The 26,221-nt window shown below is 43.6% G+C and overlaps 1 protein-coding gene across 1 annotated transcript in view; it reads left to right on the top strand.

Moving 5' to 3' along the window:
• The window catches only part of LOC310776314 (adhesion G-protein coupled receptor G7-like), a gene marked incomplete at both ends in the record, with an annotated part of 57,511 nt that overhangs the window by 8,596 nt on the left and 22,694 nt on the right, over positions 1-26,221 (top strand). Inside the window, 10 exons of the mRNA XM_083636516.1 lie at positions 140-288; positions 4,275-4,388; positions 6,290-6,471; positions 7,097-7,249; positions 7,594-7,706; positions 8,309-8,658; positions 9,865-9,946; positions 11,807-11,965; positions 14,211-14,379; positions 15,903-15,973. Of these exons, the coding sequence (XP_083492642.1) occupies positions 140-288; positions 4,275-4,388; positions 6,290-6,471; positions 7,097-7,249; positions 7,594-7,706; positions 8,309-8,658; positions 9,865-9,946; positions 11,807-11,965; positions 14,211-14,379; positions 15,903-15,973 (1,542 nt within the window). The remainder of the gene's footprint in view (positions 1-139; positions 289-4,274; positions 4,389-6,289; positions 6,472-7,096; positions 7,250-7,593; positions 7,707-8,308; positions 8,659-9,864; positions 9,947-11,806; positions 11,966-14,210; positions 14,380-15,902; positions 15,974-26,221) is intronic.

Raw genomic sequence — 26,221 nt, 5'->3', positions numbered from 1 at the left:
ACGTCCCTTGCAGACATTTAGGGAATAATTCAAACATTACATGCTGTATATTTGTGGTAAAGAACACGCCATGTCTGGTTGCCTGTATGTGCACGTCTGTTATGTGTGTCTTATGCATGTGTCCACTATCCCCGCCCAGCATCACAGAGACCCTGGAGCAGCTCTCTCTGATGCAAAGTGTGGATCTGAACACGTCTCAGTATCAGGTGGTCCAACCCAACCTGGTCATCCAGTCGGCCCAAATCCCTGCTGAAAGCACACAGGGAGTCCAGTTCACTTCACTCAAAGGTGAGGTACTGGTCCTATAGCCAATCACATCACACGTTAGTCTCTCTCAGAATGGAAAAGAACATGCTCCATCAATTTCCCTGTTTATATAGGTTGGTTTAGGTGTAAATACGTTACACCCAGGGGTGTAGTCGTAAATACAGAGGTGGGTAAACTATCCAAGGTAAGTAGTTTACCCACCTTGTCCCCCCTCATTGATTGATACAGGTGATCTGAAAATACTGTAGGCGAGTAAACTCTTTGCCTCATTTCAAAGAGGAGGGTAAACTATGTTGTGTTTGCCCTCCACTATGGACCCTTCTTGAACTAATCTTCTTAGCCTTATTTAATTCAATTCAATTAAATTCAATTTATTGTTGTCCACAATGTGGAAATGTGTATTTGGCTTCACAGGTTTGCTTGCACACATGAAAAGTACAGTACACAGACACAGTACACAGCACAGGAAATGATAGGGTACATAATACAACATAGAACAAGACAACAGGACAACAGCACATTACAGACAGCGATAACGGACATGGTTCTGATGTGGATGAGTCTGACGTTTATGAATTTAGCAGATTTATTGCGTTTGGTATGAAAGATTTTTTGTAGATGTTCTTGGTTGCTGCAGGAACTCTATAGCGTCTTCCCGAGGGCAGTTTTGTGAACTCATTAAAAAGGGGATGTACAGGGTCAGACACAATTTGTCTGGCTTTTCGTGCCATGGGTGTTTTATAAATACATCCAAGTTGTTCTTGTTCTTTCCCAATAATTTTACTTGCCATGTTTGTAATTCGGCACAGTCTATTTCTGTTCTTAACTCCTAGATTCCCATACCATGTACACATGTCAAAGGTCAAAATACTTTCAATAAGGCTCCAGTAGACAGTCTCCAGAATAGCTTTGCTTATTTTGTATGAATCCAATTTCCTAATTAGATACGCTGCATTGCATTATACTGCATTACAAAATAATAATAATAATAATACATAAAATCAACGGTAACCCTTTATTTTACAGGTACCCTAGTTACATATGAACTATTTGTAATTAGACATGAACACCAAATGTAATTAGCAGTAATTACCAATAGTTCTAAATTACGTTCATATGTAGTTACATTGTAACAGACCTGTAAAATGGAGTGAGTCTGTTCAACTGTAGTTCATATGTAGTTACATTGTAACAGACCTGTAAAATTGAGTGAGTCTGTTCAACTGTAGTTCATATGTAGTTACATTGTAACAGACCTGTAAAATGGAGTGAGTCTGTTCAACTGTAGTTCATATGTAGTTACATTGTAACAGACCTGTAAAGTGGAGTGAGTCTGTTCAACTGTAGTTCATATGTAGTTACATGGTACCGGACCTGTAAAGTGGAGTGAGACTGTTCAACTGTAGTTCATATGTAGTTACATGGTACCGGACCTGTAAAGTGGAGTGAGTCTGTTCAACTGTAGTTCATAGTTACATGGTAGCGGACCTGTAAAGTGGAGTGAGTCTTTTCAACTGTAGGTCATATGTAGTTACATGGTACTGTACCTGTAAAGTGGAGTGAGTCTTTTCAACTGTAGGTCATATGTAGTTACATGGTACCGGACCTGTAAAGAAGCTCCCGGCTGGGACAGAGATTGCTAAAACCCAGTGGTGGATTCGAACCACTGAACTTCTTATTGCAAAGCAGGCGGCTTTAACCACTCAGCCACGAGGGCTTTTCAAATTTCATGGTGGAGTTTAAGAGGATAACTATATGTCAGTCAGATGTAGTTGCTGTCACGTCATAGCTTTGTTATTATACACAGAGACTTGGGGGAAAATATTGATACTTTATTTAGTTGTAGGTATGATTTTGTCCAGAATTCCCATACAAAAATTCTAATAAAAGTATTGTAGGTATAGAGGTAACAGTGAAACTATAATCAAAAAAGCCATTCTTCTACATTCTAATTGTTAGCTTATTGTAAATGAGTCATTTCCCCATCAATTTCCCAATTTCTCAATTTGTTAGGGACCCAGTCGAAGCCCCTCAAAGAGCCCTTTGGTCACCAGACCCCCGGATCATCTCTCCCCAAAGTCTATACCACCCCCCCCCCCCAAGTCTATAAATCCCCTAATCCGCATAAGGGGGGAACTCCCCCCTATTTGCTAAATAATATGCATTCATATTAATCAATATTGCCTGTCTTTCAAGCTACAACTAACAAAGTATCAACATATGCTTATAATAACAAAGCTAGGAAGTGACAACTACATCTGACTGACATACAGTTATCCTCCCAAACTCCACTAAGAAAGTTGGAAAGCCCGCGTGGCTGAGTGGTTAAAGCCGCCTGCTTTGCAATCTGAAGTTCAGTGGTTCGAATCCACCACTGGCTTTTAGCAATCTCTGTCCCAGGCCAGAGCTTCTTTACAGGTCCGGTGCCATGTAACTACATATGAACTACAGTTAAATAGACTCACTCCACTTTACAGGTCCGGTACCATGTAACTACATATGAACTACAGTTGAATAGACTCACTCCACTTTACAGGTCTGTTACAATGTAACTACATATGAACTACAGTTGAATAGACTCACTCAACTTTACAGGTCTGTTACCATGTAACTACATATGAACTACAGTTAAATAGACTCACTCCACTTTACAGGTCCGGTAGCATGTAACTACATATGAACTACAGTTGAATAGACTCACTCCACTTTACAGGTCTGTTACCATGTAACTACATATGAACTACAGTTGAATAGACTCACTCCATTTTACAGGTCCGTTACAATGTAACTACATATGAACTACAGTTGAACAGACTCACTCCATTTTACAGGTCTGTTACAATGTAACTACATATGAACATCATTTATAATTATTGGTAATTACTGTGTAATTACATTTGGTGTTCATGTGTAATTACAAATAGTTCATATGTACATGTAACTAGGGTACCTGTAAAATAAAGGGTTACCAAATCAACAAATGCAACCTATTCCTTTTGAAACTCTTAGCTGTATGTGATGCACAGTTAGTTTAACTGTACTGTTGACAAAATGTACTATTGTAAGTTGCTTTGGACAAAAGCATCTGCTAAATGACGTAATGTAATGTAATGTAATGTAATGTAATACATAGTCGAATCTGATTGGACAAGTCGACTGACCGAGGAATCTTTTTTTCTCTCTCATGATCCATAATCTCATTTGTGAGATTGACTTCCATTTTTTCCACACCAGACAAAAGAGCTGAAACACTCAAATAAACTTGGCATAAGAAGAATGACTCCCATGATCCTTCAACCATTCCTATAGTAACAGCTAGGGCATTCACGACTACTGCAGTGCATTTCAATAGTCATCGACTAGGCTACTCCCAAAATGTAGTCGACTATTCATGGGAGATATATTGAATTGTTTCCACCCCCAAAAAAAGATAAATTCACATCAAAAAGGTCTCAAAACAGCCAGGGTTAACTCATATAGGCGGGACCAACCTGGAGGTATGTGAAATAGCAGAGTCCTGATTGGCTCTGAGAGGCTGTTCACAAATGAGCCTCTAATCCCCAGCAACTTGTCTGAGCCTGGAGGCAACTGGAGTCGACTAGTCGCCTACAGGTTGACTAGTCCACTCCAGTCTGTGAAACCTCTAGTAATGGCAAAAGCTTTCTATGATCATCTAATCATGACCATCATCATCATAGCAAGTGGACTCTGTGATTTTTGTCCCGGAAGTGATGTCACTCAACTGGAAGTGATGTCATCAGTGATGTAACTTGTGCATTCTACATTGTGACATCACTGATGAGGTCATCGGTGATGTCATAAGACCGATGTCATCAGTGATGTCATAAGAGGAAAATCATCTTATGACATCAGGCACTGATGTAACATCAGTTAAGGCTCCTTAGAACAAATTGCCGAATCGTTGACTATTTGGGGTCACCCCTAGTAATGCAATGTAAATAAAGGTTATGGTAATAATACTAACAATTCTGATTCCCACTGTTTAGGAACTACTGGCAGTTTTGTGGCGGACCGAATTCAGCTGAACACCAATACTTCAGAAATTGTGGTGGAAAACGGGTCCCTAGTCGACGTTCTGATATACATACGATTCCCCCACGGTGAGAAGTTTTCCCTCTATTTGGAAAAGTCACAACATTGTCATCCACATTACACAAACCATCCTCCCACTGCAAAAAAGACACATCAGACTTTGAAAACCACTACTACTTTGTTGTTGTTATTATTATTATTATTATTACATTGTTATTATTGTTATTGTTGTTATTACTAGTTTGGTGGGACTCCGGCCCCTTGTTGTGTGTGTATGTTGTTCTTGTTGTGCTGTGTCAGTAAGGAGGTGGTCCCTCAAGGGTTAATGTCGTATGAGCTGGCGTGTTGGGTTAATATCATATCAGCTGACGCCTTGGGGGTTAGTGTCGTATGAGCTGGTGCCTCGGGGGTTATGTCGTATAGTCTGGTACCTCTGGGGTTAATGTCATATGAGCTGGTGCCTCGGGGGTTAATGTTGTATGAGCTGGTACCTCAGGGGTTAATGTTGTATGAGCTGGTGCCTCGGGGGTTAATGTCGTATGAGCTGGTGCCTCGGGGGTTAATGTTGTATGAGCTGGTGCCTCGGGGGTTAATGTTGTATGAGCTGGTGCCTCGGGGGTTAATGTAGTATGAGCTGGTGCCTCGGGGGTTAATGTCGTATGAGCTGGTGCCTCGGGGGTTAGTGTCGTATGAGCTGGTGCCTCGGGGGTTAGTGTCGTATGAGCTGGTGCCTCGGGGTTAGTGTCGTATGAGCTGGTGCCTCGGGGGTTAATGTCGTATGAGCTGGTGCCTCGGGGGTTAGTGTCGTATGAGCTGGTGCCTCGGGGGTTAATGTCGTATGAGCTGGTGCCTCGGGGGTTAGTGTCATATGAGCTGGTGCCTCGGGGGTTAATGTCGTATGAGCTGGTGCCTCGGGGGTTAGTGTCGTATGAGCTGGTGCCTCGGGGGTTAATGTCGTATGAGCTGGTGCCTCGGGGGTTAGTGTCGTATGAGCTGGTGCCTCGGGGGTTAATGTCGTATGAGCTGGTGCCTCGGGGGTTAGTGTCGTATGAGCTGGTGCCTCGGGGGTTAATGTCGTATGAGCTGGTGCCTCGGGGGTTAGTGTCGTATGAGCCGGTGCCTCGGGGGTTAATGTTGTATGAGCTGGTGCCTCGGGGGTTAGTGTCGTATGAGCTGGTGCCTCGGGGGTTAATGTTGTATGAGCTGGTGCCTCGGGGGTTAGTGTCGTATGAGCTGGTGCCTCGGGGGTTATCGTATGAGCCGGTGCCTCGGGGGTTAGTGTCGTATGAGCTGGTGCCTCGGGGGTTAATGTTGTATGAGCTGGTGCCTCGGGGGTTAATGTTGTATGAGCTGGTGCCTCGGGGGTTAGTGTCGTATGAGCTGGTGCCTCGGGGGTTAATGTTGTATGAGCTGGTGCCTCGGGGGTTAATGTTGTATGAGCTGGTGCCTCGGGGGTTAATGTTGTATGAGCTGGTGCCTCGGGGTTAATGTTGTATAAGCTGGTGCCTCGGGGGTTAATGTCGTATCAGCTGGTGCCTCGGGGGTTAATGTCGTATCAGCTGGTACCTCGGGGGTTAATGTTGTATGAGCTGGTGCCTCGGGGGTTAATGTTGTATGAGCTGGCACCTTGGTGGTTAAGTGGTCATTTTGACCACTAGATTCCAAACTCTATAATCTCTCATGATAAATCCTCAATTGAGAGATTCAATGTCCTATGAGCTGGCATTTCGGGGGTTAATGTCGTATGAGAACATCATAAACAAGTCAGAATATCACCAAATTCAGTATGCAGGCTTCTTGGACTGACCTTTTACATTAAAAGCAGCTCAGGAATCTGCTTGTAATACTACGACAACCACCACTACTGCTACAGCTGCAACATCAACTATCATTCATTACTATTACTACTATACTAATAATAATAATTTACATTCCTCTCTCTCTGTCTGATCTCTTGCGTGTGAATAAGCTGTGGCTGGACAGCGAAAGCCATCAAACGTCTCGGTGGGTTTTGTTCTCTACCAGAACGATCGTTTCTTCAGATCCCGGCTCTACAGGAGGCAGCAGTCCACCTCCATCAGGGTCCTGTCAGCCAGGGTCAAAGGTCACGACCGCGCTGTGGATTATGTGGAAATGCTGTTCACACCCACAGTAAGATAACTAAGCTGTCATCACCTTTACACTATTTGGATATTTTATCATTATTCAAAGGGGCATATCTGAGCCTGACCCTGTCCACTTCCAACAGTGTAGGACTGTAGCAATATTACAGTTGTTATGGAATTATTAATTACTAGGCATCTCGCGCGCTGTGTGCGCTCAATTATTATTATTATCAAAGGGAATGAGAGATGGGAATCTGATTGGTTTGATTGATGTAACGCCCAGCCGGCCCATGGCTACACCTGTGAATAATTCTTAGGCACGCCCATTCAAAGCGGGTTCCTCTTACAAATGCTCCACGTCAAGCATGATCCGTCGGCTGACATTCAAGTCATATACAGGCCTCTGGGCCCGGCTGGGCTCCTGGTTCAGCACTTCTCAGATGACATCACAATGCAGCAGCTTATATCTGATTTTATTTCGTTTATCATGAAAAAAAAAAGGGAAGATGACCATACACATATCCCACAAACGTTCTTTTGTTTTAGTATGTGCTGGAGTAAAGTATAATTGTAAACACTGCTGCTTTTGTCGAAGTACACAGTAGTGTATCAAAATTAACCTTAATGTCACAGAACCCGGCAACATGTATTTATTGTTGTTGATGTTTTAGATCGTCACCAATGCAGCGCTGTATGACTACGCCTGTGTGTTCTGGGACTACAGCCTGGGTGACTGGAGCACCCACGGCTGCACCAAGGGCAACGCATCGGATGGAGTTCTGCGATGTTTCTGTAGCCACACCACTAACTTTGCTGCACTCATGGTAACTTGCTTTGGCTCTATTACTACTACTATAAATATGATTTTTTTTTCTTATTACTGGATTGCAGATAGCACCAAAACTGTTTGCACCAAGGTTTTTTTGTTCAGCCTTTATAATGGGACTCTATGGAGCCAGCCTTGAGTGTCTCACTGTTAGCAAGGCTGTACTTTTTACTGAATTCACTCAATTCTAAAAATTGCAACAGTTAAGTTACTGGTGCAGTGGCACCCAGAAGTGCTGTTCTGTTGTCGTGATGTCAAATATAAAAGTAACATACTTTTAATGTGTAGAGAAATCACTGTTTCATTGTTTGATTCTGTCCTCTGATTTTGTTTCTCCAACAGATATTCAGGGAGAATTACAAATATGCAGAAGCCCTGAGCTATATGTCCGTCATTGGACTATCTTTCTCTATCATTGGCTTAACAATAACAATCATTCACCACATTACGGAAAGGTAACACCTTATTTTCCTCATATATATATATATATATATATATATATATATATATATATATATATAAGACCGTTACAGGAGGTATCTTGTGCCCACAGCAATAGACACAATCTGCTGTTGTAGTTTTTTCTCCAACCTGGCATAATTAAAGATCAGAATTAGTTATATTCACAATAATACAACCAATTGTACTTTAGTACTGTATTGTCTGTGGTAGTTGGCCAATGATGCAAATTTGGATGTGGGGACATGGTAGAAAAGCAGCAGCCACCAAAGTTAACTGAGCACTGCTAAATAAAAAAAACTACCAAATCGACTATTTTAACTGAAATGTGATAGCTGTTCACTAAAAATGTTAAATGCAGCGTGATTGTTATTGTGTTGACGTATTTTAATCGCTTTTTGAGTTTAGCTGTTACAGTTTGCTTTGGCCATTAAGGGTATGGACAGCGTTCCTGACAAAATGGAGCTACGTCAAGCTCTACAGTGGCTTCACTGATTTGTTTTAACACAATCAATCTTTATGATGCTAGGTCAATGAGGCCCAGGAGGTTCAAACTAACCAGAAATAGCCTTTAACGATTGCTTTTCAACATCTTCAGTTTTCAAGGAAAAGCTCAGCAGAGCCGGAAGGCCCGGATCACCACAATTGTGAGTATCTGCATCAGTCTGCTGGCCTTCAGCATCATCTTCCTCTCCGGAGTCAACAACCCCAATGAAGCGAGCAGCACCCAGGTGGAAGCCACCAGCACCCAAACCACCGTCCCTGATTCAGACGTCCATGTTGAGCCAGATCAGGGCCGCTGCACGGCAGTGACGGCTCTTCTCCATTTCTTCCTGCTGGCGACCTTTGTGTGGAACGCTGTGTACGGCACGCAGTTGATGTTTCTCATCCACTCATGCCTCTTTCTTCCATCTGCCTTCATCCCCCTCAGCATTACTATTGGATGGGGTATGAGATTCAACATTCAAATATTAGAAATGAATGAAGATTAGGAGCACAATGGTACCGCAGGAAACAATCAATAGGTGCTCTTTACAATAGTGTAGCTACAAAAAAGTAGCTAGTGATTTTCGATTGGAGGGGTGTGTAGGGGGACTGGCTAGCGGGTGTGGGTGGTGGGAAGGGGTGTGGTGAGGGAAAGGCTCAGGGAGAAGCTAGAGATAGGAAGGTAGTAGAGGATAGGGATACTGTAGGGAGGTCATGGCATAGAGCAGGCCTATTCAACTGGCTGCCCGCGGGCCGGATACGGCCCTTTTGAATTTTGATCCGGCCCGCCAGAGTTTGATATATATATATATATATATTTTTTTTTTTTGGGTGGGGGACAAAGATCTATGACTGGCCCGGGAGAAGCTTTTTTATTTTTTATTTTTCCTTGTTTGTTACATTACAGTGTTTGATTTTCATCATAATCTGGTTTTCCATAATAATAATAATAAGTTCAGTGTTTATGCCTGTGTTGCTGTCTGTTGTAGTGTAAAACGACTAAAGGGAGAGCAGGTGGTTACATGAAAGTGAGTGAGAAAAGGAGAAGATACTGAATAATGACATCACAACAGTATAATCCTAATGTTAATTTAAAATTAAATGTTCTAAATATGGATAAAAGTCCAAAAAACATCAAATATTCTTCGACGAGATTGTATTCCTTACAGCACCCCCTATTTATTAATAGTTCCAGCACTGCTGCGAAAATGTGGTGGCGGGTTGTGTCAAGTGTACATATAATGGCTCGGGGAACGATCCGGCCCCCGGCCCCTTAGGTTTCTGACAATGTGGCCCCCTGAACAATTTAGTTGAATAGCCCTGGCATAGAGGCTCAGGAAAAAGCTAGAGATAGGAAGGTAGTAGAGGACTGTAGGGAGGTCATAGAGGGTCAGGGTTCGTGGGGTGGCTAGAGAGAGTGGCCAGGGGGATGTGGGTCTGCATTGAAAAGTGAATATGTGAGAGTGAACAAGACCCATGTGGACGTTTCTTGGTTTATTGCTTACATTGACAGAATACAGACCATAGTAGCATAAAAACAAACTGCTAATTTATAGGTTGTTTATTTAAAAAGTATCAGTATCGTGTTGCAGCACGAATCCTTCTTCAGCGTTGTTGATATTGAATTCAAGCCACCTGTAACTAGTTTGATTTCCTGTGTGATTTTAGGAGTACCAGCTGTCATCGTGGTGATTACACTAGGAGCTACCTACAGTGTCCACACACCTTTGGGATACAGACGGGAGGAATTGTGGGTCAATTACAGTCTTTTACTGTCTCTCTGCACTCGTCTCTTCTGTCTGTCTCTCTGCACTCGTCTCTTCTGTCTGTCTCTCTGCCCTCTTGTCTTCTGTCTGTCTCTCTGCACTCGTCTCTTCTGTCTGTCTTCTGTCTGTCTCTCTGCACTCGTCTCTTCTGTCTGTCTCTCTGCACTCGTCTCTTCTGTCTGTCTCTCTGCACTCGTCTCTTCTGTCTGTCTCTCTGCACTCGTCTCTTCTTTCTGTCCTATGTCTGTCTCTCTGCACTCGTCTCTTCTGTCCGTCTTCTGTCTGTCTCTCTGCACTCGTCTCTTCTGTTCTAACAAATATGTTCCCTTTGGACACATCAAGCGTTGCCAAAAAGGGCAATAAAAGTGCTAAAAGCGCAAATATTTTGCCTTTATTATAGATGTTGCTCTTCATTAGTTTGTTAGTCACACTGTAACGTCGACTTTGTGCCGCTAGGGGGCGGCATTGACAATGAATGTGACTGATCCAAGAGTGGAACTACATCAATGCTCGGGTACAACATGTTTAATTATGCCTCCGCCGGCGATAGCCAGGCCGGAGGCATTATGGATCCGGGTTGTCCGTCCCTACGTCCATCCGTACGTCCGTCCGTCCGTACGTATGTCCGTCCGTACAATGTTTGTTAACGCGATATCTCACGAATGCCTTGACGGAATTTCATAAAATTTGCCTCAAACATCGACTTGGACTCAAGGATGAACTCATTAGATTTTGGTGGTCAAAGGTCAAAGGCCAAGGTCACTGTGACCTCTCGAACGCCATTTTCAAGCTTGTCAGAATCAGAATCAGAAAAACTTTAATGATCCACGGGGGGAAATTGGGACAAGTTACAGTAGCTCGCTCACAGAACACACATAGCATAAAATAAACAGTAGTAAATGCAATATTACTACTGTTAACGCGATATCTCAGGAATGCCTTGATGGCATTTCATCAAACTTGTCTCAAACATCGACTTGGACTCAAGGATGAACTGATTAGATTTTTGTGGTCAAAGGTCAAGGTCACTGTGACCTCACGAATGCCATTCCCAAGTTCGTTAAAGCGATATCTCAAGAACGGCTTGATGGAATTTCTGCCAATTTGGCTCAAACGTCGACTTGGGCGCAAGGATGAAAGGATTACATTTTGGTGATCAAAGGTCAAGGTCACTGTGACCTCTCCAATGCCATTTTCAAGCTTGTTAACGCCATATCTCAGGAATGCCTTGACGGAATTTCATCAAATTTGCCTCAAACATTAACTTGGCCTCAAGGATGAACTGATTACATTTTGGGGGTCAAACTTCAAGGTCACTGTGACCTCACAAACGCCATTCCCAAGTTGGTTAACGCAATATCTCAAGAATGGCTTGATAGAATTTCTTCTGATTTGGCTCAAACGTCCACTTGGACTCAAGGATGAACTGATTACATTTTGGTGGTCAAAGTTCAAGGTCACTGTGACCTCACACACCCAATTTCCAAGCTCTGTAACGCAACATCTCAGGAGCGCCTTGACGGAATTTCTTCCAATTTGCCTCAAATGGCGATTTGGACTCAATAATTAACTAATGGCGCAGGCATAAGTCCGTGTTGCGGTCGTTCTAGTTTTCTTACGTGTTTATGTTTTTCCTTTTGACTTTGTGATTTTAAAGATCACGTGACGTCCAGATATTTCCAGGAGCTACAGTGGAGTTTGATATGAGAAAATGTTTCATGATGTAAAACATCCGCGGTAAACGTCCGATTTTGGTGTCACTCAGAATCAAAGAGCTCTTATTAATTTTACGGTACTGTCACTATTTTATTTTTTATTTTATTTTTTATTTTTTTACCCTCAAGTTGCTGGCTTGCAGCTCTGGACAGCGACGGACACTTTGACTTTGGGAAACCAATGTTTTGGGGCTTCCTCCTTCCAGTTGGCCTGGTCCTCATCTACAATGCTGTACTGTTGTTTTTCTTTGCACTAAAGACATGCAGAACAAATCCCAACCTAAACAGGTAATGTTGGACGCAGATTGATCTTGATAATTCTCTTTAGCTAACTCTTGTTTTAAGGTATCTTATTGCTCTGTTTGAACCACTCACCTAAATAATATGGACAAACCACACCATCTTTTGGACTCACGTTTTCACGTTTTTGGACTCAAAAGTGTTGTGAGTCGCCATCTTGGTGTCCTTGCGCAGCTCACGGGAGATGGGGGTTTCCCATGAGCCGCAGCTCCGCTCTACTATTGGTCCATGATCGGCAAGCTGCACGATCACTGGACAGGCGACCTGTCAATCACCCCCTTTTATATTGTCTATTTTACTCCAAACAGGAAATAAGAAATTAGAGAAATACGAGTGGGAGGGTTAGGGTTAGAAATACGAGTGGGAGAACATGGGGCTCTATCGTTGCATCGGCCTATAAACTGCACCCAGCGCAGCGCAGATTAGTGGGCGTGGATCAGCCCAGTCCATATTTTGGTATCGGCGCTACACGCAGCCTTAAGCATTACAACCATGCCTTTTAAGCGTAAAATTATGCACAGTCTGCTCATTGGAGAAGTGCAGTAAACGAGTCACAAGCTTGCCTTTTAAGCTCCAATTCCACGGAGCAATCCAGTCCGGTCAGAAAGCCAAGCGCTCTGATCTCCCCCTCCCTTTCATCCCCAAGCGCTCTGCTCCCCCCCTCCCTTTCATCCCCGTCTGTCTTATTTTATTCCATATTATTATGCTTCTCAAACCAATCTGACTGCAGTTTAAATACTGCAAGCATGTAAATATGCTACACTATAGCAAGATCAAAGTGAAAAGAATGTTCTAAACGCATCGGCTAGAAAAATAGAGCCTATTCCTATGTCATGATGAGATTAGATTGGTGAAAGTTTGTCCAGAATGATATAGTTTTGCTACCTTTTCTTCTCCCCTGCTGCACAGGTAGGATGATGCACATAAATATAGCCAACATTATGTAAAGTCATTGGATAAATGTGTTTTTATTGTAAAAGTAAATGTGAAGTAGGGCCAATTTATTGGAGTGGACATCACAGTATAGCACATGACAGTAGCGCGTTACGCTGTCACTTATTTATTATTATTTGTTATCTTATTGGAGCGGAGCGGACATCATATTAGAACCGTGTTACGGCTGTCTCTCACCTAAATCACGTTGTATCTGCAAGGGATATATATACCATCTGGGGTATATATGTTTCACATAGGGTTGTGTTTGGATTTCTATGTTTTATTTTGGCCAATATTGAAATGTTCGAGAATTGCATGTTGTGTGAACAGAAACAGTATTTCTATCTACCACTTTAGACAATGTATGCTGATTTGGTTGATATTTATTCTCGAAATGTATTAGTCTCAATGCATGCTGGGAGATTTGAGGGAGTGAGAGAGGGGGAGAGAACAGCTTTTTTCCATTTGTGCTGCGCAGGGAGTGAGAGAGAGAGAGAGAGGGGGAGAGAACATCCTCTGAATGACGGGCTCAAAACTGTCATGTTATAAAAACTGTCATGTTGTTAAAACTGTCATGTTGTTATACTACTTTTCCACCGGACTTTGTGGCTGTCTGAGTGCACGAGGGACGGAGTGATTGAGCTAGAGGGGGACAAAGTGTGAGATCAGCAGAGGAGAAGCTGTGCATGGAATATCCGCGGCACACTGAATAAGGCCTGGTTTTCAAAAGCGCAAAGCGCTAAATTAACGCCAGGGGGGAGATATCGTTAGGCCGGTATTTAAGGCCGAAACGCCCATTCTGGCAATGCGCCACGCCTGTTTGGCGTAAAGCGCATTTCGGGGCCTAAAACCATGTTTCTATCTTCCCGAGGCAGGCGCAAGGCACGTTTGTTTTGCGTTTAACACCAGTTTTTGCGCCTAAGGCCTGTGGGAGAATAGGGCCCATGATGTGTGAATGGGGGAAAGGGGAGGGAGGGGAACAGACACTGCACTAGTTATATAAATGTGTCACAAATTTGATTACACGTAAATATACTTGAGTGTCATCAGCATAGAATTCAATGCTGTCTTCTGATGATAATAACCTAGAGTGAGCATACATATTTAAAAAAGAAGGCCCCAGTAAGTAACTGTCACTAGTAGTCATGTAGTCATATTTTTGTCATCAATATTATCAGCATCGGACAAGAATTATTGATAATTATTAGCCATCATGCAGTATCAACTTTTACATGTATTTATCTGCAATGTTTTACTCCAAAGAATAACGGCCAATCCTACTCTTTCTGTTATGCAGTACAAAGCAGACAAAGTCTTTGGGGAAGAAGTTCCTCACTAGTTTTTCAGTGGCTGTGTTACTGGGCCTTTCCTGGATACTGGGTTACATGGTGCTCAGTACCAACCATGAGCAGGGAGTGGCCCATCTCATCTTAAGCATCGTCTTCTGCCTCTGTACCACCACACAGGTAGGTTACAAGAATACAACCACTTTGTGGTACAAGGTTAGTTAGACCAGAGGTTCTCAAATGTTTTTGAGCCAAGGACCCCTTATAAGATAGAAAATATACCGGGGACCCCCTCATTCTGATTTGTGATTTCGGGCTCAGCTTGTTTCCACGCTAACGTGCTTGACTTAAATTGATAGGTTTGTCAGATTAGAATGCAATCCATGAACCATTTTAGATTTAAAAGCATAACATATTTTCGTTGAACTATAAGCTTATGCACACACAAAACGGGGCATTTCAAACAGAGATAAAAATGGGGTTAAGGGCTTTAAAAGCCAGCTAAAATACAGGGAATAAAATGGGATAAAAATGTACAACTAAAAAGTCCAGGCAGAGTCCCGTGTGTTCAATAGTCCCAGCCAAGCAGACATGCCCCTCACTTCCGGGCGGGGTCCAACCAGCCGCCCAACAGCGCCGCACCAACGTTTAGGCAATCCTTCAAACACAGCGCTCTGGCTCCGTCACGTCTCGGTTCCACCGTCCACTCCCTCGGAGGTGGCCTCTATAAGAGAAAAGGCGGGCGAGTATGTGTTGTCGCGGTCCCACAGCAGTAGCGCTATAATACTGTGATTGCAAATTAACGTAACTTGGTTGCTCTATTTCAGGAACTCCCGGCTAGGCAGACAATCACTATAACAATCGTGAGATACTCACAGTGCCCTGGACCAGGCTCCAGCCTCGTCCAGTAACGGCAATCAGGCCTGGGTTATAGTGTGTCGGTTCCGGTTCCTTGCTCCTCCTCAGCCGGGGTCCTGGGTCGCTGTCCTGGGTCACTGTGGCGGGGACATGGCTGGACCCCGTCGGCTGCTGGCGGGGACGTGGCTGTCTCACTCGGCTACTGGCTGTCTGTCTGTGGCTTGCTCTCCTCTCCCGTCCTTTGCATACTCCTGATAAAGGAGAAATGTTCCCCCCGTTCTGCTCGCCTATTGGCTCCCCAGTGTCAATTCCCCTGCCCCAGGTGTCTGTGATTTCAGCAATCAGTGCAGGCAGAAACTCCCAAAAACACACACTCCAAATACAAAATCAAATAATGCAAAAGTAATCAAAGCACACTTTAACCAACACACATCGAATAATTAAATAAAGCGCACATCTAATGAAAAATAATTAAATAAAGAACACATCTAATAAGAAATAATCCAAAACAAATAAATCAAAATAGGGAGTTTTCTGCCCTGTGACATATGAACTTGATACATTTACATGTATGAACTTGATATATTTACATGTTTGAACTTGATACATTTACATGTATGAACTTGAATGATCCGGTTGTTTGAAAAGAATGGGCCTGTCCATCACTAGCTCACCACTGATCACCTCCACTGGAGCAGTTTGTGGTTATGTGCCTTCCTCAAAGGCACGTCAATGATAATTTCTAGGGAACAGCAGAGAGTCACTTTTTCCTGAGCCAAGAATCAACTAGAGCAATAAGAAAATAAGAGTGAGTCTAACCACTTTCTTCATGCTGCACTCTCCAGGGTTTTCAGATATTCATCTTCTTCACAGCAAGAACGCCAACCTTCAAGAAAGCCTTCTGCAGGGCCATCAGGCATACCAGCACCCAGAGCAAAGAGAAAGAAAGAAAAGAACAAGGAACGCAAAGCACTGGCATTCACTTAACTCTAATCAACTCGAGTGCACCCTGCCCCCAAAATGTATGTGCATGGGATGCCACTGATACAGATGTTGGCATAGATGCCGGAACCGTGGGTGCCCCGGGGCCCGAGCACCCACAGAAAGAGCCGAGCACCCACGGGGAAATGGGGGGAGGGAGAGAGAGAGAATGCAGAGGGGGCGGGAGCGACGTGTCTGTCTGTCCCTAATAGAGAGCCCCAGGGATGACGTATTTTTGTAGTCGGAATGCGGAATTCCTGGACTTCCTGGTTCTTCACTGTTTCTGCCTATGGGATTTTTGAATGGGTTTTTGCCCAACAAAACGCAAGCTTAAAGGAGAATTTTTTTTACACCACAGACCTTATTTCCAGCTTAAAATATGATATTTTACTCACCCAAATAGCTTTGGTTTCATTCGGATGTCCACAGAAGAACGGGAGCAAACTGGGCAAGGTGCATGCGCTCTGTAAATAACACTTTTTCTGTCACGCCGCGGTCCATATCCTCATTATATGATACATAAATACACGTGAGGCTGTTTGTACCAGGTTTGTACCTCCGGGCTGTTCTGGTCTCCTCATACGGGGTCTGTGAATCCAAATCTCGTTCGTCCCGTTCAAGTCTCGTGAGAGTTTCCACACCGGCTGCTCTGAATTTACAGGAGCCATTCCCCTTGTGACTATTGTGACTTGTTCACAACAACTTGAAGATGGCCGCCCTTATCGATTTGAGCCAGAGTATATGCTTGAAGAGTTGGCCGAAATTGAAGAGCGGACGAGGAGAGAGAGGGACAGCAGGAATGAACAAGCCGCTGCACGTGCACGGCCGAGAATAAATGGTGATTGGTGGTGTTCATGTGGACGCTGTAACTCTCACAGTTCACAGACCCCGTATGAGGAGACCAGAACAGCCCGGAGGCGTACAAACAGCCTCACGTGTATTTATGTATCATATAATGATACATGAGGATGTTTTTCCACATCATACATTTTACAGTGCACTCCTCTTATAGTGATCACCTTGGGACGGGTCAAATTGATCACTATAAGCGGATGATCATTATAACCGATTTTTTATTTTTCTTTATTTCTCATGCAGATTACCATCTAATTGACATGTGTATATGTATACATGAATGCAGTACATATAAAATCAAGGAATGTTATTGACTTTAAAAATCCATACAGTAAGTCAGGGCCTCCAGCTGTTTCAAACACAGCGGTCTCGCATAGACAGACATCTCTGCACAGACAGAGATGGTGGGATCTCTCATACAGACAGACATGCACCGAGTATTGCTCTTGTATCTCATACAAGATACAAGATGTTTATTGTCACACGGATGTACAAGTACACACGGTGAAATGCTTGAGCTGAGTTATGTTCCGTTACAGTCATCATCGTCATCGTCATCAACATCGTCATCATCATTGTCATCAACATCGTCATCATTGTCATTCATATTATCGACATTATCATCATTGTTTCCTGTCATGCTTAACTGGTACATTAGCATCAGAACATTGTCATCGTTATTGTCATCTGTTCCGGTGCTTTTCGGGTCTGTGCCGTATATTGCGGATGCCCATAAATAATCTTTATATGTTATGTTAATTAGTAGTTACAAGTCTTTGTCTATATATTGCGGTTGCCCATAAATAAATCTGTACATGTTATCTTAGCAGCTGGTCATAATGGTGGGGTAGATCTGTTTATTCTTTAGGAGTCTGTTGGCTTGGGGGATGAAGCTATTTCGTAGTCTGCTTGTCTGGGTTTTGGGGGTTCTGTATCTCCTACCAGATGGTAGCAGGGAGAACATGTTGTTGAGTGGGTGGGTTGGGTCCTTGATTATTTTCCTGGTTCTCTTGAGGCAGCGCTGAGTGTAGAGGTCTGCCAGTTCCGGCAGCTCGCAGCCTGTTACATGCTGGGTCGCGCGCCTCACTCTCCTCAGCGCTTTCATGTCTTTTATGGTGCAGTTTCCATACCAGGAGGTGAAGCAGCCGGTCAGTAGGCTTTCGATGGTGCCTCTGTAGAAGTCTTTGAGTATTGTGGGTCACAGGCCGAACTTCTTTAGTCGTCTGAGACCGTGCAGCCGTTGTTGCGCCTTTTTGGCAACAGAGGTGGTGTGGCTGGACCATGTTAGGTCCTGGTGGAAGTTGACACCCAGGTATTTAAAGCTGTCCACTCTTTCCACCTCTGTGCCGTAGATGACCGGGCGGTGGGGGGACCCCCCCCCCCCCCCCCGGGGGACCCCCCCCTCCTGTAGTCTGTGATGATTTCCTTGGTCTTGGCCACATTCAGGGAGGGATGATTTCTATTCGCATATAGGATAAGCAATAACCACGCCCTGTGGCGCCGGGATTGGCCAGGAGCAACACTGGAGGGCACGCAGCCCAGCGATTTCATGAACCAACTGAATAGCTCTTGAGAACGGACAACGATTTCGAGAGCGGACATTGAAATGAATTATGGTCACCTACCTTCCTTAGCATAGTAATAATAATAATAAGCATAATAATTGTAATCTACACAATGTACACAATCTACAAAAACATGCAATAATATAAACGGTGTTGTGTTCACGTTCATAGCTCATATAATATAATCTATCATATCGTTAATTTCAAGCTCAATTCTTACCCAGAGAAAAGGTACAGCACTGAAAATGTAACAAGCAATAGTTTTTTAAACATCTTTATTTTAAAAGATGAAAAACCCCAGGTGCTTTAGTCCCAAGCTTCAATGCTCCTGGCCAATCCCGCCACCACAGGGCGTGGTTATTGCTTATCCTATGTGCGAATAGAAATCACGCTTCAGGGAGAGGTGGTTGTCCTGGCACCATTGTTCCAGGACAGCCAGTTCTTTCCTGTAGGCCGTCTCGTCGCCGTTGGAGATCAGCCCCACCACTGCTGTGTCGTCCGCAAACTTCACGATGGTGTTTGAGGTTTGGGTTGCCACGCAGTCGTGGGTGTAGAGGTCATACCAGTAGGGGCTGGAGACACATCATTAGCTCATTTTTGGCAGTTTGTAAAAAATAATAAAATTACTGTAGTTTTAAACATGTTTTCCATTGTTCTCACGTGGGACATGGCCCAAAATGATCACTGTAAGTGGAGTATTGATCACGAGAAGCGAGTTATTTGTGTATAGGAATGATTCAGGATGAAGCTTTTTGATCAATATAAGCGGTTGATCACTATAACTGTGATCACTATAAGCGGATTCCACTGTATCTATTTTTTCTATTTTATTTTTGGTTATCCTGTAATTTTCTCCTGCTTTGTGTGTAACAAAGTGAATGTTTATTCTCCTATCTGCTTACTGGCCATGATTAAGAGAGCATTGTTTCTAGTACAATACATAACCCTGAAGAAGACTTGTGTCAAATGTTGTATTATTTTTTACCATTAAAAGAATATTCTTGCATCGTGGCTATGAGTGTGACCCCCCCCACACACACACACACACACGCACACACACACACACACACACACACACACACACACACACACTAGGACAATACATTAACCATCATTGTGGCATGTCTCGTTAACCTTACAGTAAAGATGTCAAATACATTTAAAATAATAAATAATGGCTATAATTCTTAATTACAAAAGTTCACCACCAGGAAAGTCCTGGAAACCATCTCCCCGGGTAGAATTGTACTGAAAATATGCATGGTGGTGTGTTATGATCCGGGGAAGGTCATGGGCAGTGTGTAAAGTGGAAACCATTGGGAATGTCCTGACCATCATTTCCGGCAAAGCACAAGGCGCAGTTGTATTTCTTTGTGCCTATTTAACCCGGGCATTGTAGTGCATTGCTAGGAGTGCATCACTAGTAGTGCATCGCTAGTAGTGCATTGTTCATAGTTGCTCAAGTGCCCTTGAGCAACACACACACTGACCCGACTGACCAACTGCCCTCTGACTTCCATTCATGCATGGGAAAACAGGGTTTCAGATTTCAACCAAAATCCCCAAATATTTTATATATATATAATATAATGATAATGATATAATGATGAGATCTGAGTGTGCAATAATAATAATAAAAAAATTCAACGTGCAATAACTGCTACTGCAATTTGGGCAATAATCAAAAATCCAGGCTGTTCATGTATACTACTGGTCATTTTACTCTGATGGTGCAATAACCTAGAAACATATGAGAACACTGTAAAGACTCTCATTCTCCCATTTATTTTATGGCAGCTCGAGAAGTCTCAAAATCTCTCAAAATCTATCTCTAAATTATATATTATATATATATATATATATATATATATGTATATATATATATATATATATATATATATTTCCCTATTATATTCAGTGGCGGCTGGTGAGCTTGGCAATAGGGGTCGGCGGCAAAAACAAATTGGGCGTTTTTTTTTCTTCTCTTTTGCAGTTTGAAGACAGATTTTTTTTTTTTAATATTTTTTTTTTCCCGATTTTGTATCCCATTTTATCCCCTATTAGTGCTCACTTGATTTCTCAATCCTGGTTGCTACTCCATCCTCTGCCGATCTGGGGAGAGCCGAGACTGGCTCCATGCTTCCTCCGAGACATGGGCAGTCAGCCAGCCGCTTCTTTTCACCTGACAGAGGAAGCTTCACCGGTAGGACATAGCACGTGGGAGGTTCACGCTATTCCAACTAGTTCCCCTCCCTCTGAACAGGCGCCCTTAACGACCAGAGGAGGAACCACATTAGCAACCAGGATATTGCATGTTTTTGTGAAGGGGGTTCCTATATGAAGGAAACCCCCGGGAGGCACGGGGAGAACATGCAAACTCCACACAGAAAGGCCCTTTTTGCCGACCCCACCCGGGCGGTGGGCACTCGAGGACATGCGGACGGGCACACATTCCTTCAGCGTTCACCTCGTCCCCAGGTGGGAATCGAACCCACGACCTTCGAGCTGTGAGGCGATAGTGCTTACCACTGCACCACCGTACCTCCCTTGAAGACAGATTTTAACAACATACAAACAAAACAAAACAAAAGCTCAGACACATCTGGAAAACAAAGCAAAGCATACTATTGATTGACAATTATAATATGGTGCTACCACCCATATAAGGGTGCTTACATGCTTATAAAAGCATATGGGTTGATCAATAGAAATCATTAGGCTACAGACCGCTGTATAGATCCACACTGTTACAGCAGGCAACATCAAACTTAATTTCAGTTTAATTCAATCACACAAATTACACCACGCACCCCCATATAGATAAGATTTTGTTATATTATTATTATTATATGAAACCCATGACCAAAATAGTCATACATTCTGTGATTGTGTTACTTATGGATGGAATTATAGTGAACATAGATTAATCCCCCCTTTTTGCTGGGGACCCAACTTTGAAAACCACTAGCTTAGGCTACAACCAGGGCCGATTTTACCAACGGGCTTACCGGGGCTGAAGCCCCGGGGCCCGGGACATCAAGGGGCCCCAATTTTTTTTTTTTTTTTTTGATGCCTTCAGGATTTACTTAACTCTCCCTGTAACAAATGCCTCTGGAGAGCGCTCCTTTTCAAAACTTGGGCTTGTCAAGAACAGGATACGGTCTACAATGGGACAAGAAAGGCTCACCCACTTGACATTGATGTCATTGGAAAGTGACATTGTTAGAACATTGGACTTCACCACTCTAGTCAAACGCTTTGCCACGGCAAAAGTCAGGAAGAAGACATTTCAGGTATCAACAGACTTGAATACTGCTTGATTGATTTGTGCAATAATTGAATAACCATGTGTGTGTGCACTGTAATAAAAACAGCAATAATAAATACTAAATAATAATAATAAAAGTGCTTGTTGTGACATCTCAGTGGCAATGTTTTCTTTCCAATCAGGCTGTTTATGAAAGAACATGATGGCTAAACCTACAGTTTGTGTTTGTAAGTTAGAATGCTGACAGGAGAGCAGGTGGTGACATGAAAGTTAGTGAGAAAAGGAGAAGATACTGAATAATGACATCACAACAGTATAATCCTAATGTTGATTTAAAATTAGATATTCCTTTAAATACGGCTAAAAAAGGTTAAAAAAAAACACTCAAATTTTTTTCACACTCCCTTCCGCTTGAGGGGGGGGGGCCCTGCAGAGATGAATAGCCCCAGGGCCCATGAAGTGTAAAATCGGCCCTGGCTACAACTGTTGCAAGAAGGTGAATTTTCACACATTTTCAATGCAGATTGAGGACAAATAAGATGGATTGTCATCTGGTGCATTTTAACGTTAGGCGCACCCAGGAGAAAGAGAGTTGAAGTATGAATAATTTCTGGCTGAGCAATGTAATGCACCTCAAAATAAAGTAAGATATTTAGGCTACAGTAAAATCCCTAAAATGCAATAAAATGCAATAAAATGCAATAAAATCCCCAATCTAATAGAGGAGGACCATCCTCCTATGCCTCACTGGAAAAACCTCCTCTGATTAGGACCCATGCAAACATGAACTCAATAAATAGTTCCGTCTGTTAAAATTGCATATATGGTGGCTGCTTTTGACTGGGATCCCCCAGCAAAAAGCATTAGTAAAAATAGTAGTAACAAATTAAAACAATGATTTGTGATGAAAAAACAATATATTTATTGAATACATGTGATATTACATGATAAAATACTATCTAAATTTATTTCAGCCTAGCATGAAATTACATAGGAAATGAATAGGGGTCATTTTTGACCCCAGTTGTGTATTAAAGGGTTAGGGCTCTATCTTCCCGACGGCGGTAAGCGCCCGTTTTGCGCTGGACTAGCAAAGCCCTAATTGTGGGCGTGTCAGCCCGCTGCGCTTCACCTCATCTCGGCGCACATCTCCGTATAGGCGTGTTTATGACCAAAAGCATTGTGGAGGTGTGGTCATGCCCATAAAACCACAGCGTCATGTCAGCAGCTTTCTCCTCACTCAGAGGGAGAGTGAGAGAGAGAAAGAGGGACAGAGAAAAGATAGCCTAGATGGGGAGAGGGAGAGAGAGATGTGAGGCTGTCATAGAAATCAAATAACGTGCTCATGCCCACCTGTGAATCACCTGTGTATTATTGCCATTTCACACGCTCGAAAAGGGCTGCTGCCCAAACGTCTCCTTTTGGGGCTCTCTTCTCCTGCATCTCCGCTGCGTCCATATACTGCATGCGTAATTGCGCAGCGTACTGAGAGCCGGCGATGAGTGATGCTGCTCTATTTGAAGTTGAATTTCGTTCCACCAGCACACATTTTATTAATCAGCTATTTTCTATTCGTTTCTATTAAATATATATACATCGAATCCCACCAATTTAGCCCATCATTTTCCCCTTGGCGCACATAAAGACACATGCTTCCGTCACTGTCTGCTTGATGGGGAGAGGGTGTCTCTCTCTCCCCCGACGAGGGAAGTGGAGAGGGCTATTGCGGTGCTATTAAACGTATAATGGTTGGAAAAGATCAACATTTGCTTTTTATTTTCTCCTACCCTCTCCTACCTAAAGTAATCTAATGTTACACCATGGTCGGGAATTATGTAGCCTAATAAAAACATGACAAACGAATTCTCATTTTTAAATCAAGGTGTGTTTTTTCTGCAATGTAGGCAGTAGGCAGAGGGCGCCAAAGAGCTTAGTGCACCTTATTTTTCTGTTGGCTGATGGACTTTTGAACTGAGCGGTCACAACGTGTGAGAGTGAATGGCTCCTATCAAATGTTCTCTTTTCCTCCACTGGATCTCAGGGGTGCATCCTCTCCTCTTTTATTGATTTTATACACTCATTTCTGTGGAAGCAATTATGCCAAGCGACATTTTATCAAGTTTGCAGTAAGGCGACTCCCACTATAGTACACACACACACACACACACACACACACACACACACACACACACACACACACACACACACACACACACACACACACACACGCACACACACGCACACAAACACAAACACTTGTACTATTTATTTTTGCTAGGGCAAACAGCATATTGTGTTCTCGTGTGAGCTGAAAGTGACCACAGCATTATTGGTCATCGTCATTACTCCTCAGTGTTGAAGTCAAATCGATGTTCAGCTGTGGTAGATGATCCCATCCCACCACGCCCTGTGCCTGCACCTCTGCTACCTCTCCTACAGCAGTGCAGCACGCAGGTCACATCTACCTCTCCTACAGCAGTGCAGCACACAGGTCACATCTACCTCTCCTACAGCAGTGCAGCACACAGGTCACATCTACCTCTCCTACAGCAGTGCAGCACACAGGTCACATCTACCTCTCCTACAGCAGTGCAGCACACAGGTCACATCTACCTCTCCTACAGCAGTGCAGCACGCAGGTCACATCTACCTCTCCTACAGCAGTGCAGCATGCAGGTCACATCTACCTCTCCTACAGCAGTGCAGCACGCAGGTCACATCTACCTCTCCTACAGCAGTGCAGCACGCAGGTCACATCTACCTCTCCTACAGCAGTCAGGCACGCAGGTCACATCTACCTCTCCTACAGCAGTGCAGCACGCAGGTCACATCTACCTCTCCTACAGCAGTCAGGCACGCAGGTCACATCTACCTCTCCTACAGCAGTGCAGCACGCAGGTCACATCTACCTCTCCTACAGCAGTCAGGCACGCAGGTCACATCTACCTCTCCTACAGCAGTGCAGCACGCAGGTCACATCTACCTCTCCTACAGCAGTGCAGCACGCAGGTCACATCTACCTCTCCTACAGCAGTGCAGCACGCAGGTCACATCTACCGTCAGCTTTCTGCTCTGCTGCTACACTGTTTCCTGCATCTGAAGGCAAGGAGGAGAGGCGAGGACGGGATGGGAGGAGGGGGTTGGCGATGACGCAAAAGGACTGGAGGGATTTCTCCAATGTGTTTTGAATCGCAACAGGATTTGTTTCGCCAGGTTATTGTTACACTTGTAACACGGGGAAGGGGAGGAGGGAGGAGGGAGGGGGGAGGGGGGAGGGGGGAGGGGGGAGGGAGGAAGGGGGGGGGGGGGGGTTGGTGTGGGAAGTGATTGGGGCGGCTGTTATTGGATTAACATTACTTAGGAAAAGGGGAGAGGTTTATTATTGTGGGTTTACTGACATGCTGTGTGTGTGTGTGTGTGTGTGTTGGCTATAATACTGTATGAATGTGAATGAAACGCTAATCACAGCAGCAGGAAACTGGCGGCAACGCAGCAGGTGTTAGAGATGTCGGACACATACACACTCCTTCATTTACAGGCCTCTCGCACACACACACACACACACACACACACACACACACACACATACCTTAGTGACTTAGTCTTGTTTATGTAAGGATCTTGCGCTCAGGGGTAGGCCTCGAGCCAAATTCAAAGCAAACCCTTGATTTTATGCCAAAATCAATGAGCTGCATTCATTTAGTCTGACTTTCAACGTACAAATGCTGTGGGCAACATTCCCGTATTCAAGATCAAGTCCAAGAACATTTGTGTAAATGAGGCCTCATTATGAACACACTGACTGAGCCATATTGGACCTACGATACCCTTCAAGAACCTACAACTTGGGATGCAGGTGTTCCGTTTGTTTATATAAATTAAGCTTCTGGTTACAAAATCATATACGGTATATCTTGAGTATCCAAAAGATTGCTGCCTGATTGCTTTAACTTGAACTTACTTCAAAATGCATTTCCAATACATTCACTGCTGTTCTTTTGTGAGCAAGTTGGACGGCACGGTGGCTCAGTGGTTGACACTGTTGCCTCACAGCAAGAAGGTCCAGGGTTCGAACCCCGGTCCATCCCAGGTCCGTTCTGTGTGGAGTTTGCATGTTCTCCCCATGTCCGTGTGGGTTTTCTCCGGGTGCTCTGGTTTCCTCCCACCATCAAAGAAAGACATGTATGTTAGGGTTAATACTCCTGTCATTGCCCCTGACCAAGGCAATGGCAAAAGAACTGGAGTTGGTCCCCGGGTGCTGCACAGTGGCTGCCCACTGCTTCTAGTTCTAGGAAGGTTCCTAGTAGAGGATGGGTCAAATGCAGAGGATGAATTTCCCCAAGGGGAGAAATAAAGGATAACTTAACTTAACTTATTCAAGATCAATAATAGCTTCAGTTTAAGCAAGATGACAAAACTACCCTACGAAATAAAAACTATGATGAATGAGGGATTCATTTTCAATTAATATTCCCTATGTATTCCCTATAAGGTG

Source organism: Poromitra crassiceps (genome assembly GCF_964638095.1).
Source record: "Poromitra crassiceps genome assembly, chromosome: 5".
NCBI lineage: Eukaryota > Metazoa > Chordata > Actinopteri > Beryciformes > Melamphaidae > Poromitra > Poromitra crassiceps.
This window is presented reverse-complemented; position numbering and strand designations above follow the sequence as displayed.